The sequence below is a fragment of the Callorhinus ursinus genome, unplaced genomic scaffold (assembly GCF_003265705.2).
Source record: "Callorhinus ursinus isolate GAN/ISIS: 27379988/994484 unplaced genomic scaffold, GSC_fseal_2.0 scaffold12, whole genome shotgun sequence".
Classification (NCBI taxonomy): Eukaryota; Metazoa; Chordata; class Mammalia; order Carnivora; family Otariidae; genus Callorhinus; species Callorhinus ursinus.
The window spans coordinates 75,476,669-75,494,259 of NW_027397074.1; the positions used below are offsets into that span (position 1 = coordinate 75,476,669).

General features: G+C 40.4%; 1 protein-coding gene across 11 annotated transcripts in view; it reads right to left on the minus strand.

The window, feature by feature from the left end:
* DGKI (diacylglycerol kinase iota) overlaps positions 1-17,591 on the minus strand; it is a 453,062-nt gene that overhangs the window by 200,234 nt on the left and 235,237 nt on the right. For all 11 annotated transcript variants that reach the window (XM_073899243.1, XM_073899251.1, XM_025854834.2 and 8 more), the window contains 5 exons: positions 17,400-17,482; positions 15,468-15,528; positions 6,503-6,616; positions 4,959-5,096; positions 1,280-1,358 (listed from right to left, as the gene is read on the minus strand). In XM_073899243.1, coding sequence (XP_073755344.1) covers positions 1,280-1,358; positions 4,959-5,096; positions 6,503-6,616; positions 15,468-15,528; positions 17,400-17,482 — 475 coding nt within the window. The remainder of the gene's footprint in view (positions 1-1,279; positions 1,359-4,958; positions 5,097-6,502; positions 6,617-15,467; positions 15,529-17,399; positions 17,483-17,591) is intronic.

A 17,591-nucleotide genomic window follows, 5' to 3' on the forward strand; every position in this document is an offset into this window, starting at 1 on the left:
CATGGATGGAGGATGGAGAGTATTTTGCTGAGTACTGCTTTTATTTGACACAGCTTTTGACCCTCAAAGCCTTATGAAAGCAGGAAGGCAAAGCCTACCAAAATTGCTGATCCCAGTAAGAGAATTACAGGTTTGGACTTCACTTATATTTTGTATTCTAACACCCTTAATCCTACTACTCCACTCTTGACCTTTAGTGCATAAAAGTGTTATCAGAATTTCCTCTGTGTTATTACTAGAATCTGGACATTTGAATTCTAACTTTTAGGTCTCTACTTCAAATTCCAGGAGTTAAAACCACTGCTGCTCTTGAAGAATCTGGAGGAAAAGACGTAAAATAATCCTCTCATGTATAGACTTTTATCTCACAACACACTCACTAACCTACTGCCTGGCATGATTTTGGTTATATATTAACATTCACAAGAGACTAGGTACAGAGGTAGATACAGGCAAAGACACAGATGTATATAGTTACATTAATAAGAGATTTTGAGGATGAAGAGACACCAGGTGAGTGAGCATGAACACAGAAGACTGGGGCTTCAAAACCTAAGCCCAGATCCTAAACTTTCTCAGCTCTGAATGGCAGAAGAAACGTTGTGATGCAGTATAGAACTGCATGCCATTATTTCATCTTATTTCTTTCAAAAATGGTTTTGTTCCCCAATCTTGCCACCATCTCTTTTGGCCCTTGACATGACACTGGCTCTCATTCACCCCTCTAGCTTATCCGATGGGCATTCCCAGTACCTCCACCCCCAATCCAATCACCACCCTTTCTTTCCACCTAAATCACCGATCAGCTCCCCTACTGTTCTAAGATGACTGCTGTCTCTTTTCTGCACCCAGGGAGGACTTGTATGTTTTTGTTGCCAGATTTCAATGGCCCTGGTTTATAAAGTGCTGGACTTTAACAATCGGTGGTTCAAGAAGCTGTAAATATCCTAATGACTCAAATGAAAGAAACTTTATCACTTCCTAGTAGTTCACTAACCTCAAAGTTTCTAGTCAAACTTAAAAATTAGCAGTCTGAGACCTGGAACATCCATCTGGTGTCATCCTTTACATCTCTGAGACCCTAAACAACTAGGTCTCAGGGTCCTATCTGTAACAAGTTCCTATCTTGTCTAGCTCCCAGGGTCTTCACAAAAGTTAAAATGAACAACACTGATGCACACTGTCAATATACTTAAGTGATATGCAAACAGAAGGGAACATGCAAAACACCTGCTGGAAACTTCCTCCCTGGGAGATGGGAATGGGATGTTATCCTCACCTCTGGATTCATGGAACTCCAGTGTGACGTGGGCATCAAATCCAAGGCTGAAGTAATTATTGAAAACATTCAGAGGAAGCTGCAATGAGGAACAAAGTAGAGGTGAAGTGGTGCGTAACCAGGCAGAAAGAATAAAATGAAGCCTAACACCAAGACACCTTCTCTCAGGCAGTCCCTGGGAAAGAGATAAGTCACAGCCCGAGGCAGAAGGTGTTTGCTGAGAAGGAACAGGGGATTTTTGAATTCATTAGTGAAAGCTCAAATCAAATAACACTCCCAAGAATTTTAAGTAGTATAGGAAACAAGTGATGCAAATACAAATTATTAAATGGGAACTATTCTTGTGGATATTAATAAGAGAGCCCATTTTAGCTGAGGGAAGCACATGCCCAAAAGTTACAAAGAATGACTCACTAAGCAAACTTAGAAAGTCAATTCGAATGGAAGGATCATGTGTAAGCTAATCAGTGAATATACCTTTTGAGAATTTATGTCCAGCATATTAATATTGCAACTCCAAATGAATAATATTTAATATGTTTACCCTTCCATTTTTTAAAATATATTTTTGACGTAAGTCATAAGCAATAGGGCAGAGGGAAACATTTGGCTACCCCTGATCTACAAGGGAAAAAAATATATATGTGTATATACATATTTGTCAGTATTATTCAAATTTTGATTTAGTCTATCAGACCTTGTATCTTTAATATGACCATGAAATATGTAGACATAGATGCGGGTACACACACAAGCCTTCCTAGAGTCCTCTGGGTCCCTGGCTGTTACCACTGCAAGCTTAGTAAAGGAGAGGACTATGCAACCTAAAATCCTTCATCAGAACTGCAAAATTCATGTGCTTTTAAGGCTTCAATGTTAGAACAATGAGAAAAGCACATGGAAAATGCTAGAGAGGAAATTGTGGCTCTTCCATTTTCCCTTCTGCAACTCAGGTTGGAAGGTAAATATTAAACTAAATAGAGAAGCAATTTCATCTCAGCTTGGATAATGTTTCCAGATAATTATCAGGCTTAGCCTCCAGATAGAAATCTACTTCTCTTCTGTTAGAAGTACGTGTTTAACCCTCAAGATCTCAAAAGTAAGTTTATTACAGGGTTTCATATGCGCCTTGACTAGTAAGATTTTGTTTGACTAGAGTGAGGACCTCAACCCATTAAGAGAGAAATGAAATGAGAGGGAGAGTAACAGAGAGATGTTAATACAGAAGAAAAGAAAACGGATGGCCTTAGTTTCCAATGGAAATAAGGAATGAACCCTCCATGGAGGCCCTAAGTCAGAGCTTATCATGAATTCGGAGGTCAAATCAGCCCCCTTTAGAAATGTTTACAACTGACTGGAGAACAGGAGAGAAACTAAACACAGAACAATGCCAAAATCATGTCTCATTCTCCTGGTTTCATATTTGAGAATGTCCAGTTCCTGCACTTTAACAAAATACCAAGCCTTAGTAATGACAGCAAGGGTTGGTGATCTTGCCAAAAGCACAGATATGTTCATCCCTACCATTTATGTTTTCTTGGCTACAATTCTAACCCATGTCTTAGCATTCACTGATAGCTTTAGAACATTTGGTCACCATCCCCTAAATAATATCCCAATTTAGTCTGTTATTAAGTTCTTATTCATATTTTCCAGGAAAAATTGCCCAATTTCCTACATATCTCCTCAAAAATCCAATTTTTCAAAGCCCTTTAATTATCTGGATTAATGTTCCCTGGCTGTACCAAGGAGTCTTTCCATTTCTTAAGCTGTTGGGAAGAGATTTAAATAGAGATTTCTACTGAGCGCCTAAGCATTCTTTTTTTTTTTTTTTTTTAAAGATTTTATTTATCCGACAGTGAAAGACACAGTGAGAGAGAGAACACAAGCAGGGGGAGTGGGAGAGGGAGAGGCAGGCTTCCCGCAGAGCGGGGAGCCCGATGCGGGGCTCGATCCCAGGACCCTGGGATCATGACCTGAGCCGAAGGCAGACGCTTAACGACTGAGCCACCCAGGCGCCCCGCGCCTAAGCATTCTAAGTTTGGTGGGGAAAGGACCTTAAAATTTCCATATGGTATAATTCTTTTCACTTTGACTATATCCTACCCAGTTTCTGTGGGTCGAACACATCAGAAAGAAGTATATCCCAAGATGATAACTGTGGTTTCAAACAACACTGTGACATTATAAATGCAAATCTACTGAGCAGTCACGATACCTAACAGAAACCTTGTGATTTCTGGATTATTGTTTAGGGGAAAAAATGTGAAGACAAGATAAAACATGTTTTAATCTATTTTAGCCAAATAATAAACTTGAGTGTTTATCATAATCGGTCAGGATCATGCTGCTAATGAATAACTGGTTTTGGTTTGGTTTAGAAGGATATCTGGTTCAATTTATTTTAAAGTGAAAACGCCCATGACAATGTTGGCTCACTCAATGGCATAATCCAATAAAGCAGGGATGCCATTTATTTTATTATTATTTTTAAAAGATTTTTTTTAAAGATTTTATTTATCTGTCAGAGAGAGACAGAGCACAAGTAGGGGGAGAGGCAGAGGCAGAGGGAGAAGCAGGCTCCCCGCTAAGCAAGGAGCCTGATGTGGGACTCGGTCCCAGGACCCTGGGACCACGACCTGAGCCGAAGGCAGCCGCTTAACCGACTGAGCCACCCAGGTGTCCCTTTTAAAATCTTTTAAAAGATTTTATTTATTTATTTGACACAGAGAGAGAAAGACACAGCGAGAGAGGGAACACAAGCAGGGGCAGAGGGAGAGGGAGAAGCAGGCTTCCGGCAGAGTAGGGAGCCCGATGTGGGGCTCAATCTCAGGACCCTGGGATCATGTCCCAAGCCAAAAGCAGACGCTCAACAACTGAGCCACCCAGGCGCCCCAGGATGCCATTTAAGGTACAGATCCAGGGCCTTAACCCTGCATTTACTTGATCAGAATCAATGGGGACTGGGCCCCATAATCTGCACATGAATGTTCTTATGCATGCAAAACTTTGAAAACACTATCACAGAAGAAAAATGGAAAGTAATATGCAGGAAATGGCTACTTGGCAACGTGTCAGATTTATCTGAAATTGAGATCAGAACTTAGAACCAAATGTTCTGCTGAGACTCTGCACTAATGTATGTATAATTGGTCTCTTGATTTGTCTTGGGTGGAAATGAAAGCTCAATCACTGAAGGAAAAATACTAAGTCAAAATATTTATTTAGGCATCTTCAAGTCCCAACCCAGTGATGAAACTGACTTAGTTAAGTGTCACTTCCTACACATAAGAGATATTTAGTAGGAGACTACAAATCTCAGGAGGTTATCTTTCCATTGAAAGACCATATGCCTAATGCTTCAGAACATTCGTATTTTTCACCTTCTCATGGGTTATGAGTTTGCAGTGCTTGAAAGATTAGAAAATGAATACGTTCTTTCTGGTGTGGAAGTTGAGGATGAAGAACAGCTCCCTGAGCTCTGGAAGCAGGTAGGAAGTCTGTGGGGCAGAATCACGGAGTAGTGTTACACTTGTAGGCCTAGTAGCCATAAACTCAAACATCATTCTGTGATCTCATAGGAAGCAGTCAGCATATGATTCTCCAGCCAGGAGTGTATTTCCTGTGGCTCAGGTACATGCTCCAGGCTTCCCTTCTGTGGAAGAAAGAACTCTCTCACCTTACAGACGCCATCTTCAAGTTCTTCTGGAGGCAAGTCTGGGTTTCTTTCCACATGGAGGTTCCAGCGATCTAGCTGTACAATTGTCCCATCTTCCACTTGGCAAAGGATCTTAGAGACGGGTTCATCAGTGTAGCCCTAAGGAATCAAAGAATATATGCATTGCTGCCTGGAGCAGTGAACAGATTAACCAAAGGCATTTCATGCAAGCAAGAGCCCTTTTGCTATAGCTCTCTATTCATTTTGCAATTAGCAAGGCTGGGCAAGTAGACCGGTTTCCTTGCAGTACTTGGAATCTAAGACAACAGTCCCAGGTATTGTGCATAGAAATACTGCTCTAACTGGTTTGAGGTGAGGAGTAATTTTCACCAGCACCAAGAACCAACAGTCACTGGTAGGCATTTGAGGGCCATGCTGGAGGGTCGCTTCTGTCAAAATGAAAACAGGACTCCCCAGGCCTCCTACTAGAGGAATCTGACAGATACAGAGAACAAGTGTATATGGAAGAGGAGGAAAAGAATCATGGTGGCAGAGGATAGACAACTTTTTCTATTAACCTTCCACCTCATTCACCTCTCCTAACCTTGTAGAGGGACACTGCTAAGGCAAGTCTGTCTGAGGCACTGCCCTATTAGGCAACCACTTACTCCTTAAGCATGTGTTATTGGCAGCATGATTATTAAGGATAGTCAAGTCACTGATGTGGAGGAGAAGAGTTAACAGTGATAAACATATTCACATGAAGCAACTAATGTATTATCATTTCTACTATGCCCACTTGAAAAAATAAAAAAGACCTGTAGGAGGTTAATTCACCCAATACCGAATGAATATCTGCTAATATCCGAAGATAATTATCACCCAAGGGAGGTTAATTCACACAAAGGTCAAATTAATATCTGCTAATAGCTGAAGATAATTTTCATGGAGCCCAGCCCAATCTCTCCTATGAATAGATAAAAAGCTGGTGGGGCCGCATATGTAGGCAAATTGTGCCTTCTTACTATCTTAACACTGTAAGAAAAAATTAATAAAATGGCTGGTTAGTGACAGGTAAACTTCTTTCACTAAGCTTGCCTAAAGTTGGCTCTCTGGTGGAAAGGATAGCTGGCTACCTGTATAACAAAGCCATGATGACACCAACCAGAAAAACAAAATGCTCCAGAAAAGCCATAACTCCCCCAAAGTAAGGATTATGATCTGAACCAGATTTGCTATTCTGACCAGGGGCTAAGGGTCAAGATCAATCAGGTCTTTACATGAAGACTTGAGGCCAACCCACCCAACTGCCTCTCAATGGATACCTCAAGAAGCCCCAGGCCTATATACTAACCCCCATTTTTACACCACACTTTCTTCTCTAGATGATTCTAAGTTTAAACTGAAAAAGATCCCAGATGAAATCGTGATGCATGGGCACCCTGATCCTCAATTCTAACTTATTCTTTGGACAACAGTAGCATATTGCCCTTCCATTAGAACATCTGTGGGTTCACGGCTCCTTCTGCCTGACGGTCCAGGCAGCCCCTGAGAGCAGTTCTTACCCCTCCCCAGTTGAGAGTTCGAGCCAGGTCATTCCCAGTCCCCAGAGGAAGGACCCCGACGGGAGGCTGAGGGCTCAGCTGCAGTTCATCCAGAATAGAAAGGATCCAGCCCACCTACAGACATTTCGGGGGCCAGAAGAGACACAAGAAAGATAGATAAGTGACAAAGACAACCTGAGAGAAGAAAGCTTTAAACAGCAAATGAAATGGTTTGATTTTTCTTTAAAACATATATGTTTTAATCTCATGGCCAGGAAACAGACCACTTATCTGAAGCAGTTGCAAAATGGCAAGTCTCTTGTAGGGAGAAGGACCGTTTTGCGTCTGCAGTCATGTAAGCAAAACTAGACCCACTCATCTGTATGTTTAACTTGAGATCTACCTTAAAATTTAGAACAGTTTACAATTTTTAGGGAGGTTTATAACATAGGCACTGGAGACAATACAAGACTCAGAATCAGACTGAATTTCAATTCTGGCTCAGATTGGCTACATAATCTTATTTAACCTCACCGAGATTTATTTACCTGATTTTCAAAATGGAGATAATGCCTACCTCACAAGATTGTTTACAGATTAAATTAAAATGTATATAAAGCCCTTGATATAGTCCCTGTAAGCATTCATTAAATGGTTACCCTCCAAAGCATCATCATAGAAATTAGTAGCATTTTCCTAAATATCCCTATATTCTTCTTAATGAAACATTAAGAAAACATAATTATGGATGGTCCTAGTACTTATTATAAGTTGAGGCAGAAAATAGATACTTATATACTAGAATCATATTCCCACTCAATCTTTTTCTAAGATAAATAATACTTTAGGTTTGGTCTTGTGACTATTTAGAATTTTCACCCCAAACTTGGAAATAGCAAAAAGAAACTTGCATATCCTCACAATGTCATACTAAAGTAGTGTTTCACAGGCCTAAGAACTTTATGACTGCAGGTTAACAGGAAGATTTCTGTCCTGTGGAGATACAAGTGTCGACAATAGAAGATTATGTTAAAGGTTTGGTTTTATTCCCCCATAAGGCGATAAACCAATTATGTCTCAAATATAGAAAAATTATTTTGGTATAAACTACATAATCCTTTTCCTCTATTTCTCCAATAAATCAACTTTATCCTCTTGCTGGTTCCTTCATTAAATAGCTAAATAAATTTGACATGCATTTATTTATTCTATATTTGTATGAGTCCTATTTAAAATCTTTTTTTAAACTGTACTTTAACAGTACATTTATTGAACACTACTACATATAAAACACAGAACTAAGCAACTGAAATAAGATGAATGAGCTGGGCTAAGATAAGTAAGGTAGATGGCTGCTTTCAAGGAGCTTATAATGAACAAAGAGAGGGATATACCATTGCTTTCTAGGTGCTGATCCCTGAGCAAAGTTCTGTAATTATATTATTAAGGTTCAAAACAATTCTGTAAGGTAGGAATAATTCTCCTCTCCATTTTATCAGTAAGGAAGGCAAAACTTGGAAGATTCAATGACCTCCTTAATATCCTATCATTTATGCAGTACAGCCGGCATTCAAAGTCACGGATGCCAAACACCAAGGCTAACCTCTTAGCCACTCTGGTGCAGGGAGCCTTTAAATAAAGACCTAAATCCCATTCTGGATATTGCCTGATCATGCTGGAGACAGCGGTATGTACTTTTGGAATCTTTGGAATGCTGGAGAAACCTTAGAAATTGCTCAATCAAATTCAGTTAATTTGCATATTTATTAACTTAGGTGCAAAGAGGTCATGAAATTTTCTCAAGACTAAATAACGAGGAGTGTCAGTATCAGAATCATATCGGGTCTCTTGATTCCATTTAAAGATTCCATCGTTTCTCCACCACAATATTTCTTCCCAGGATGTAAAACTTGCCCATGCATCAAGAAGCCTAAAATTGCATTTACCTTCTAGAAAGGCATACCACCATGGTCACCCAATACGATGAACTAAAACTCCAGATCTAAAGAAGTATCCAGAAGTCCCTCTACCCCCTCAAACTGGACAAGTCACTCCTAGATGACTCCTTAGATTCTGACCCCACATGTTCTTAGTTTTTACAGATGGTATTAACAAGTCTTGCTGTTGAAGTGTAGGTCAGATGCTAAAGAGTTCTGATGCCTTTGTTAGCCCTGTGCTGCTAAAAACACAAACTGCACACAGAAGTAGATCCCCTCTAATAAACTACGACAAGACATGAAAACTCAGCAACCCCAGCAATCAGGGATCACCGACTACAGATGCAAACAGCCCTGCATAGACCCAGAGACTCTCAGAGACACAATGGAACTCAGTGGAAATGGAATCCAACATCTCCTATAAAGAAGGTAGTCTCTTTAGAACTCCTCCAAGAGATGAACCCTCAGTCTCCCCCTTACGAATTGTACTCACAAGTCAGTCTACTTTCTTTCAGGTGGATTTAAATTCGAAAATTTTTTCTTATGCTCAGGTGAAACAGGTCTCTCTTTTCCTGGTAAAGATAATGCCATGTGTTCACATTTCCAATACCCACTGCACTCTAGGCACAATGATAGGAAAAATAAATCTTCAGGGACCAGAAGCAAACCAAACACAAAATGGCAAGCCGATAAAGCCAGGAGTTCAGCTTCTGTCTGATAATAGGGAGTAAAAGGTCACACCTCCCGGCAGGAGGCCATGTATGAATGAGGCTCCCTGTTGTCCAGTAGGAGAGAAGCTGGAAAAGAGCGTGAAGGAGCCCTGCCCAAGGCCATAGCCCAAAGACAGTGGAGAGCCGTTGAAGCTGGAAGGAGGAAGCCTCTTGGTGGGCCCACCTTCCCACTGGCTCACTGACAGACCTCCAACATGGGACATATCCCCAGGATGGGTGCCTGAGTCACCTAGAGAAAACCCACTCAAGTCACAGAGTCCTGGAAACCATGCAAACGATGAGGAAGGAATAATAAAAGGAGGGAGACAAAGTAAAGGCAAAGACAAAACACAACAGAATAACTTCCTCCAAAGAGAAGCCTGCAAAGAAAACTTCCAGATTGCAGGAAGAACGCTAATACCAAGGTGGATGGGAAGGTTAGGGGATTAGTCCACAGTGCAGGAAATACAAATACGTTTCAAATGACTGAAATGAGTGTCCTGTAACTCCCATGAATTGATGAGGTATCTTCCAATAATCCTTTAATCAGTATAATAGCCTTCATTCAAACTTTCTGAAGGGGTTCCTGTTTTCTCAAAGAAAGTGACCAAGAATCCATGTGATCCTGTGCCATGGGAGGCAGGAGCCTCAGGACACCTGGACTTCTCACCCTCTCTCTTTCTCTCACACTTGGCCTAAGCAGAAAAGGAAAATGTATAACTGATTTGAATGAAAGGACCTTCCCCTTTCTTAGCAATTGATTTAAGAACCACATAAATATATTCTACCTTCTTTTTCCAATGGCCAAATATACCATTTTTCCCTGAATACAATCAGGTAGGTTTAGTATTCCATCATCACATAACCCTGGAGTCATCAGATGTCACCTGCCTTTCATAGCCAAGATGTGTCGTGAAATTCTCTCAAATGCCATCAGTGTTAAACTAATAATAGTTCTTTGGCAGAGGTGGGTCTGTTTCTTTGAACCATCCTTAAGAGTTTTTCTCATCCAAGAGATATATGACTCAACACCAGCTTCCTCCAAAGGCAACAGAAGGTAGGGCTGAAGAGGGAAACAGAGCCCATCACACACTGGCTGGGCAAATTTAAGTAAGCCACTCAATCTCTCCAAGTTCCTAAGACTCTTAGGGTTATGTTATCAGTTAAATGACATGTAGACATGACAGCATATGCCTTACAACAGGAAATGCTTAATTAACATTAGCTGCTATGATTAAGGTTTATTTTTCTTCCTCTTCACTTCCTCTATGAAGGTCCAGTTTCCAAGTAGCAAAATGCCCTCTTCCTGCCTCTCCACTTAAAGCTGAACCTCAGGGTCACAAATCAATGCCACCTTTGACTGCCATCAATCACAAAGTCTTCAGAGACTATCCAAAACAGAAAAGCCAAGCTCTACTGAAGCAGAAAAGCACTACAAAGAGAAAGAGAAAGAAAGAGAGAGGGGGGGAGAGAGAGAGAGAGAGAGAGAGAGAATGTAAACAAATACATCTACAATAGCAGGAGACATAAAAGATCTTGAGTAATAACCTCTATCTGTCCTTATAAAAGCAAAACTATATAAAAGATCTTCAGGCCCAAGACTGTTACCGGGGCCTCTCCCTTACCAGAAACCTGTTCCTTCGGGAAGCCTGGGCTTCAGGTTCGTGGCAGGGATTGTGTTTGCTGGGCTTTCGCATTTACCCAATTCATCTCCACCAGCTCATCCAGCACTCCTTCAGTTAAATGTAATTAATTGCAAAACACAGCACTTGGCATTTTTTCCACCAAAACTGAAGAAAACGATCTAGACTGGGTGAAATCATTTCCCAGTTTGCAACGTTTCTTCCTGCCTTTGTGTTAGAAAGAGCAGGCCTGCCAGATCTGTAAGGCCGAGCCAAGCAGCCTGGCCGGTGAGTGCTGCCCACAGCTGGTGAGTGCTGCCACCACCTGTCCACCTGTCTGTGGGGCACCCTAGCCATCACCCAATGTTTGCCCGTTACGTGCTGAGCAGTATTTTCATTCTGCAATGTACTAACATTAGAGGTGGCTGAGGGGTGGGAAAAGCAGTGAATTGACACTTTCTTTGAACAGACCAGGTATACGTTGCATCGCCTTATATGCTGGCAAAAAGTGAAGGATGGGCATATTGAGAAATCAAAAGGAAACAAGGCTAACATTTCCGAACTGAAAGATCATCAAGATAGCATTTAATGCCTGGGTGTCCCTTTTGAATGTGTACACTACGATTCTTCCTTTTGATACTTTAATTTATGTTTGTACTTCATAGCTTACAAGTCGCATGTGTTAAAAGAAATGTTTAAAGTCAGCCCTAAAGAAATCAAGATAGAAGGTGAGGGAGATGGGGGGTGGGTAGAGAGATTGAGATAAGCTGAGGCTTTGGGAGGAAAGGGGCTTGGAATGATGTGCTTGCCACTGTCAGTTAAAGGGAAATACCACTTTCTTCCCTGTGGTGGCTGTAGTAAGTCAGGGCACAGAGATGCCTACTGTTTAGGGTGTATCCTCACCTAGGGAGGCCAAGTGATCAAGAAATAAGCATGAAGTGGATGGCCAAGTAGTTTAATTCCAGGCCTTCGGATAGACATTAACATGGTCAAAGGAGGACCAGCAGATCCAGCCCAGTTAGCAAGGTCAGGAGCCAGATAGGTCGGGATCACATTACACCTTGAGAAGCCATCAGGAGGGGAGGGTTGCCTCTGGGGTCTTGGTTCACATACCCTTCAATACTTAAGCAGAGGGATGGCTATGGGGAGCCGGACAGGTAGCAATGTGGCCACGGAAGGGAAAGCGTATACAATCGCCACATGGCCAAAAAGCAACTAGTTTATAAACATGAAGGTCTGAGACCATTCTTGAGTTAGGGGAGTTTTCTTTCCGCCTAGAGATCAAAGGTGAGACAAGCCCATCCAATAGCCGCTATGTGACCACCTTAGGACTGTGCTAACCAGTTCCAAAGAGACCACACCTGCACTGTCCGCTGAAGCATCCACTGGCCACAGGCAGCGATTGAGCGCTGGAATGTGTCTAATATAAACTGGAGATGATGGAAGTAGAAATATATGCCGGATTTTGAAGACAGCACACATTGAACACAAACTATCTCATGAGTGATTTTTCTATGATTGCATGTTGAAATGGCAAATGTATCCCTTTGCAGACTTAGAAGGTCTCAAAGGAGGGTTAGAAATCTGCTGAAAGTCACAGAAACACAGGCACCCAACCAGCTCCAGGTGCAGTGCTGGGAGATGGGTTATTTAAAAGTGCAAGGAGGCAGAGCGACACAGAACTAGCAGCGAGGCCAAAGAACTTGTTTCCAAATTAATGCGAGATATCTACACATGAAATAATACTTTGTGCACAAACTAATGCCATTAAGGGTTAATATATCCTCCTCCTAATCAGTCAAAAAAAAAAAAATTCCATTCCTGATTCTCCCTGGGACCTTGTCACTATACTGACAGAATTCTGACAGCTTCTACGGTGATGGATATGCTCCCCGGGTAAAGGCTGAATGCCTTATGTCAAATGTATAGCTGACACTCTCAGGAATTATTCTTCACTTGCCTCAAGCCAGCAAGCCTTCTTCATAAATCCATCAGGAGGCCTCGCCTTTATAGAAACTCTGTTCCTACTCAAAATTAAAAGTTTCATATTCTAAACTAATCAGATTAAAAATATCAATCACTTACCTAGAGAAACATTTCATCAACTCCAGGCCTCCTTCACAACACATCCATTTTAACCAAGTAAAGTAAAATAAAATAAAACCTGGTTTCATATAAGGTACAAGATAAGCCAAGCCAAGTCTTGGTTCTGAGTGATTAAACTACAGAGGTTACCATTGAGAAAATAATTAGTACAGAAGTATGCACCAACCCTCGGGTATATCTACTACTTTCCTTAGGAGCATGCCTGTTGCAAGGGACCTGAGTATACATGTCAAGTGCATTTGTAAATTATGTGGAAGGATGTGAAAACCAAGCCAGGAACATAGATACAGTCCCTAGGAGGAAAAACTACCTAGAACATAAAAGAAGAGTAGTATCTAGCCTTGCTGAGTACCTATTAATTATGGTATACTTAAAGAAAGGAGGCTAGAAAAGACAGGCCAAGTAGGAGAACTAGGTAGTCTTCATGTCAAAAAGGTGTTATTAATGGTACCAGGGCATATTCACAGATATCCAACACTGTAATTGGGTCTGGTCTTTAGGATTCCTTAGCCATCTACCAAGTCTCACTTGCTTGTCATTCTGGTTTTGTCCCAGACACGCTACTGAGATGGTTTTCTTTAAAAACCACTAGTTATCTCCTCGTCTCCAAAATCAACGATAATTCTCCAGTCTCTCCTTCAGGATATAACCACTGCCTCTTTCTTGAAACTCCTTTGTATTTTGTTTTGGTTTTTTTTCTTGACAGAAGAGACTACAAGGGGTCCTTTCTACCTCGATCTTTTCATTTTCCTTGGGAACTTTGGCCCGGATTCCCTAATTGCAGCTGTGTCACAAGTGTCTGGACTCGGTTCTCTTCTCTTTGTCCTTCAGGCTTTAAAACCCCAGGTTTTCAAATACTTCTCTAGTTGCAGAGAATGCCTCAAAACCACATAACCTAGAACGTGCTTTCTACACATTCCCAGTGAGTAAAGTAAAGGAAAAAGAAACGAGAAGCGAGAGGCAGCTGCCAGGAGGCTCCGGGAGGATGCAAGAAATTTGGAAGGGGTGGCACTCAGTCAATGGTGAAGCGCAAGATGTAGGGATGGAATGGGAAGTGGACGTGGGTTTGAGGCCACGGTCACTTCGGTTGAGCCATGAAGAAAGGCTAAGAACCATGAATTCAGGACAACAGGCATAGCCTCAACTTCTCTGCTATCACTGTGATTGAGAGAAGGAGAAAAGATGGGAGCAAATGCTGAGGTCATATAGAAAGATAAGGAGATTCTAAAATCAGGAAAAGAACTGTAGTAAAGGGTCACAATAAGTTTATATTTTAAGATAACTAACCTGGGGACAGCTGAGCGAAGAACACTGTGTGTGTGTATATGTACGTTACACATAATAAATATACTAATATACATTTAATATACTTACATATACAAATATATATATATACACACATATATACATACACACACATACATGCACACATACTATTTACTAAATACAAATATATCCCCGGAGGAGGATTTGTTTTGATATAATTCTACTAAAAAAGTTGGGAAAATTCCAAACCAGCCTATCCCTTAGTATATCTCCCTAGAACACTACAATTGATTGAACTTTAATTGGTATTGTGGCAGAAAATATTCCATGGTCAAATAGTTTTGGAAAACACTGGGTTAAATAAAGTGAAACAGGTTTGGCTTCTCAGCTGTAAAATTTTATAATTAATTTTATAAGCTAATAATGTGCATTGTGAATCTTGACAAAGGTAAACACTATTTTCCCAACTGAAAAATGTTTTCATCTTCAGGGAGTAACTTAAGGGACCAGTGGAAACTCTGTTCTGTTTTTTTCCAGTTGCATTTATTGGTATATAATGTGTATCCAATGCTGCATTAAGTGCTATGAGAGGTAGTTAAAAGATTTTGTTGCTACCTTCAAGAATAAAACATTCTAATTAGGGAGATTAGAGAAAAGCCAAAGATGATTCATAATAAAAATTCTAGGTCTTAGAGAGCACACTCCAAATACAGAAGAAAAAGACACTGGGCAGCAGAGTCTAAATGTCATGGCTCTCACCAATTCTTTGCCTTTGCTAAATATACCAACATAAGTAGAGGGCAAATGGGGAAACAGATGAGACAAGTAGAGGAAAATGTACCCATCATATTAAACTTCAGCACAATTCCATCTTTTCTTCAAAAATGAATGCAAAGGAAACCAATCAATGATCTTTAAGGTAAACCCCTGCCAGTATTCTAAGTTTTATCTCCACTCATAAAAGAATAAATGCAGTAATTTTGTCCATATACTTCCCCTTAGTGACTGTAACCAATTATTAAGAACCAAAGGAAATAAGTTATTATTTAAGTTAAGAACTTAGTCATCTATAACCTTCATTCTAATGATCTGACCCCCTTCTTACCTTGTAGAACAGGAAGGGATACAGTATGGCTGAGGGAATAGAACATAATTTAAGAATCCATGAGACAATAACAACATCTCTTCTAAGGCTTTGTGGGCTATGATTCTCATGACAGAGACCTAGGTCTTAGGGGACTGGAAAGAGGTGAGGTGGGAATGAATAAAGAGAACTGTCATATGGAGAGCAAAAGAAAGATGGAAGAAATAAGGGAGAGAGCTTGATTCTATCTCGAGGACCTACCGTTCCATCCCCACCACAGGCCAGAATTCGCAGATTTGGTACTTTCCTATACAGCTCAAGCCTGTAGAGGAAAAAGAACATGAAGTAAACAAAAGAGCTCATCACTGGCCATCGCAGAGAGAAAACATGAGCAAAAGAGGCGAGGGGATGTCCACTGGAGAAAATGTATAATCATGAGGATAATGATGTCATCAAAACTAGTTACCAAGTTATCACAAGGGGATGGACCCCAACAACTGGATCAGAGGTTGGCAGGAAAAATCATTTTTAAATGGCCGGCATTGGAATGGGATGTCAGGATGTCCCAGAGTTTTATTTCCCATAATCCCTATTAATGCATCAACTCACATAGTTTTCCTAATTAATTTAGACTTCCCTTTCTTTTCCCATCATACTCCTTCTTCCTTTCTCAAAGAAAATCCTCATTAACTGGTAGTCAGTAGTCATTATATGTCTCCTCCTTATTTTTTGTCAGCTTTTCCTGGATTTGCTTTTCAAACTTATACTTTCCACTCTTAATCCCAGTAAACCTTTTCCAAGAGACAGGGTGGCGGGAGGATGCCCAGCATTACCACACACTTACAATTCTAGTTCTCTTTCCACTCATTCACTAACACTGGAACCAAATTTATACTCCTCAGCCCAAAGAGCGAAGATTTACTGATTTTTCTTTATTTAAAATTTGTCTGCTTAAAATTAGATCATTTTTCATGTTGTCTTTTGAGAAAACACAACTATAGCACCCCTGCTAGAACATTTCCTTAAGTGAAACTGTCAATGCCTCTGTTCGCAAAAACATCATCTTCCAAATCAAGCATTTTTTTTCTGGAAACATCTCCTATCTGGCCACATTCTTTAGGATGACCTATGAAGGCTTTGCCTAAAGCTTAACCAAAGTGGTAAGATTTTAAGGAAAGCATCTAAGAGGGCAAAAGCCAGGGTAGCAGATTTGCCTTAGTCCAACCGAATACAGAGAAAAAAAATACAGAAGTTTTATAGCGAACTCTAGTGGTGAAGAAGTTCATAGATTAAAAGAATGATGGCAGAAATGAATTTTTATATTTAATGTTCTCCTGAATGCTTCAAATATATGATTTATTAATTCCATACAGGAATATTATTTCTCTAGAAATTATCTGAGCTGGTTACTTTGCCTTTGATATTGTTACTTATTTAAAAATAATTAGTATCCCTTAAGTTCTGCTTATCCAATGACATCCGAACTATGTTAATACATGGGTTTTAAAAAGGGAATCCAACAGTAGCAGAAACAGTCCTGCTCCTTCCCACCACATACAGGACCACCGCCACCAAAGGGAAGATACAGGATACATGTCACCTACGTCTAAACTTTATTTTCAGCACTTCTAACAAAAACAGAATGAAACTTCTGAGAACTTCAGAAAAAGGGATTGAGCAGGACTTAAAATGTCTTCCCATTCTGGTGTGGAATCTATAGACATAATCAATTAATCTGTCTCAAATGGACACAGGTGCACACACAAACCTCTTATTCAAATACACAAACACATTCATAAACAAATATGGCCACTCTCCAAAGATACACTTAACATTCTCACTAATGTACATCTCCCAAGTTGTACATGCATAAGTAGAAAAAGGACAAATCCTTTCTCAGTGCAGACTTGTAAATAATCTACAGTTGCATGCACATGAGCAGCAAACACACAAGAAGTATGCCCTAAGTTAACAACTGTGTAGCTAGTTTGGAAGGGAATTAGCCCAAAGAAGAGTCGGAGGAGAAACATCAGATGAAGGTTTAAGGGAGGTGACTACAGTTGAGAAAGTCAATGAGGGATGGTCAGAAAATATTTCACAAGGTAATCTAATAATGAAGCTTGACTTCACAGCAGAAGTCTTTCTTGCTTGCCTAAACCAGTGTGGACCACAGGGGGTTATTTGCAGACTTACGCATCTTTGGGCCCTTCCTGAGAAAGATCAAACACCTGCCGTGGATTCAGGTACCACATGAACATCTGCAGGACTTTGGTTCCCTGTAAGAAAAAAAAAAATTAAAAAAGACAATAGAGATTTCCAAATATTTGCTGCTCGTTGAAAAAATAAAAAGAAATCCTCTTATCTAAAATATCACCTAATTATAAA